Source organism: Cyprinodon variegatus, unplaced genomic scaffold (genome assembly GCF_000732505.1).
Source record: "Cyprinodon variegatus isolate N-32 unplaced genomic scaffold, C_variegatus-1.0 Scaffold173, whole genome shotgun sequence".
In the NCBI taxonomy this organism is placed as follows: domain Eukaryota; kingdom Metazoa; phylum Chordata; class Actinopteri; order Cyprinodontiformes; family Cyprinodontidae; genus Cyprinodon; species Cyprinodon variegatus.
In genome coordinates, this window is record NW_015150626.1 from 344,269 (window position 1) to 346,104 (window position 1,836).

At 44.8% G+C, this 1,836-nt stretch overlaps 1 protein-coding gene across 1 annotated transcript in view; it reads left to right on the forward strand.

Moving 5' to 3' along the window:
* The window catches only part of LOC107087098, a 71,591-nt gene that overhangs the window by 32,321 nt on the left and 37,434 nt on the right, over nucleotides 1-1,836 (forward strand). The window contains exons 2-3 of the mRNA XM_015378468.1: nucleotides 518-1,345; nucleotides 1,460-1,774. Of these exons, the coding sequence (XP_015233954.1) occupies nucleotides 518-1,345; nucleotides 1,460-1,774 (1,143 nt within the window). The remainder of the gene's footprint in view (nucleotides 1-517; nucleotides 1,346-1,459; nucleotides 1,775-1,836) is intronic.

A 1,836-nucleotide genomic window follows, 5' to 3' on the forward strand; every position in this document is an offset into this window, starting at 1 on the left:
ATAGGACCGGTTGATATAACACAATTTCATACAATATATATATTTAGGGGGTCCCCGCTCCATCTTGTCATCAGTTTGGGGGTCCTTGGCCTGGAAAACGTTGAAGAACCCTGCACTAGAGTGTAACTGTGAGAATTGTAGCACAGTGTATAGTTACAGTATACTCGTGTATAGTGTAATACAGTATACTCTTACCACTGTCTCTTAACTCACTAAATCTTTTTTCTCTCTCCTTCTGTTCTCCTCTCCTTCACTCCACACCTCTCTTCCTCTCCTCTTCCCCTCTCTTCTTCTCTCAGTGTACAGTATGTGCATTGGAAACAAGCTGGCTGCTCATCTCAGAGGGCTAACCATAAATAAATCTGAAATCTTTAAGTTTCAAAAAGTTATGTAAATGAAAACTCAATATAAAAGCTGGATTTATATCGATATTATAGGACATATCTTGTGTTCTTTTGAAATGTATTGTTGTGAAATATGACATGTTAACTGTGACATGGTTTTTGGTTTATTTTAGGTCACTTTGCATTTGTCACTTTTGAGGATGGCTACACTGCCAAAATCTTTAAAACATGTGACATTCTGGATGCGAATGACAGCCCCATTGGACAGTTGGATGTCTTGAGGCCAGGAGAAAGGGTCCTAGCCAGATGGAGTGATGGGAGATTTTACAGCGCCACTGTGAATTATATTGGGCCAAATACAGGCATGCAAAAAAAACCCAAAAAGGACATAAGAAAGAATATCCCTGCAGATGTATATTATCGCCAGCACTCCTCCCCCAAGTTGACTGATGTCCACTCTTCAACAAATGTCAGCGCCCACTTTTTGCCATCGCCTCCTGTCCAGGGGCCTCCTTCCCAAGGCCACGCTCTGCCTTCGCCTCCTTCCCAAGGCCACGCTCTGCCTTCGCCTCCTTCCCAAGGCCACGCTCTGCCTTCGCCTCCTTCCCAAGGCCACGCTCTGCCATCTCCTCACACCCTCAAACAGTACACTACCCTGTACCCTCCGAAACGGCCTAAGCCACTCCACCTCAATGTGGATTCGCCAGTGCAATGTGAGTCGCAGGCACACAGTTCAACCAATATTCTGATTCCTTCCACAACCAAGATGATGCTAGTTCAGACTTCTCGCCCTGAGACAGATGAAAATCTGAGCACAAGTTCATCTTCTTGTACAAGCACCCTGATAGTTGACAGAAGCCCTCAAAGTGAATATGGAGAACCCATTGAGGATGTAGCACAGAGTGACAGAAGGTCCTGGCAGCCATGTCAGAGGTGTGGTCCAGAGTTGAGAAAACTTGAAAAAGAGAAGAAGAGGATGGAGGACATTCTCTGCAGCATAAGTAAGTCTATAATGTTAACTCTATTGTGGTTAATAGTACCTTTTGATAACCAAGGGTGTATACTGTCATTAAGAGCTGTACATCAACACTTCTTTTATCCTTTTTGTTTTTCAGAGCCAGAAGACATCAGAGTGGCTCGAGGATTTCTTAAAAATGTTGCTCTGTACCAGGAGAGCCCTGCAGCCTTGATCCACCCGTCACAGAAGGCTCTTCAGGAGCTCTTTCCCAATAGTGGCCTGTTCCTGTCATCCTTCAAGCTTGCCTCCATAATGCACCAATGTGACCATGACAGCCTTCGACTTTTCCATCTCCTTTTTGAACACTTCTTCACCGCAGAGGAGTGCACCAATGCAGTGGCTTTCGGACGACATGGCAAGATACCAGAGGGGAAGCAGCTGCTTGACCAAAGCAAAGTTGATGGAATTCTGAGTGAGTAGTTTTTCTGGTGTAATGACTCCAATGTTCTAGCTACTTTCTACTATTTTGCCTGC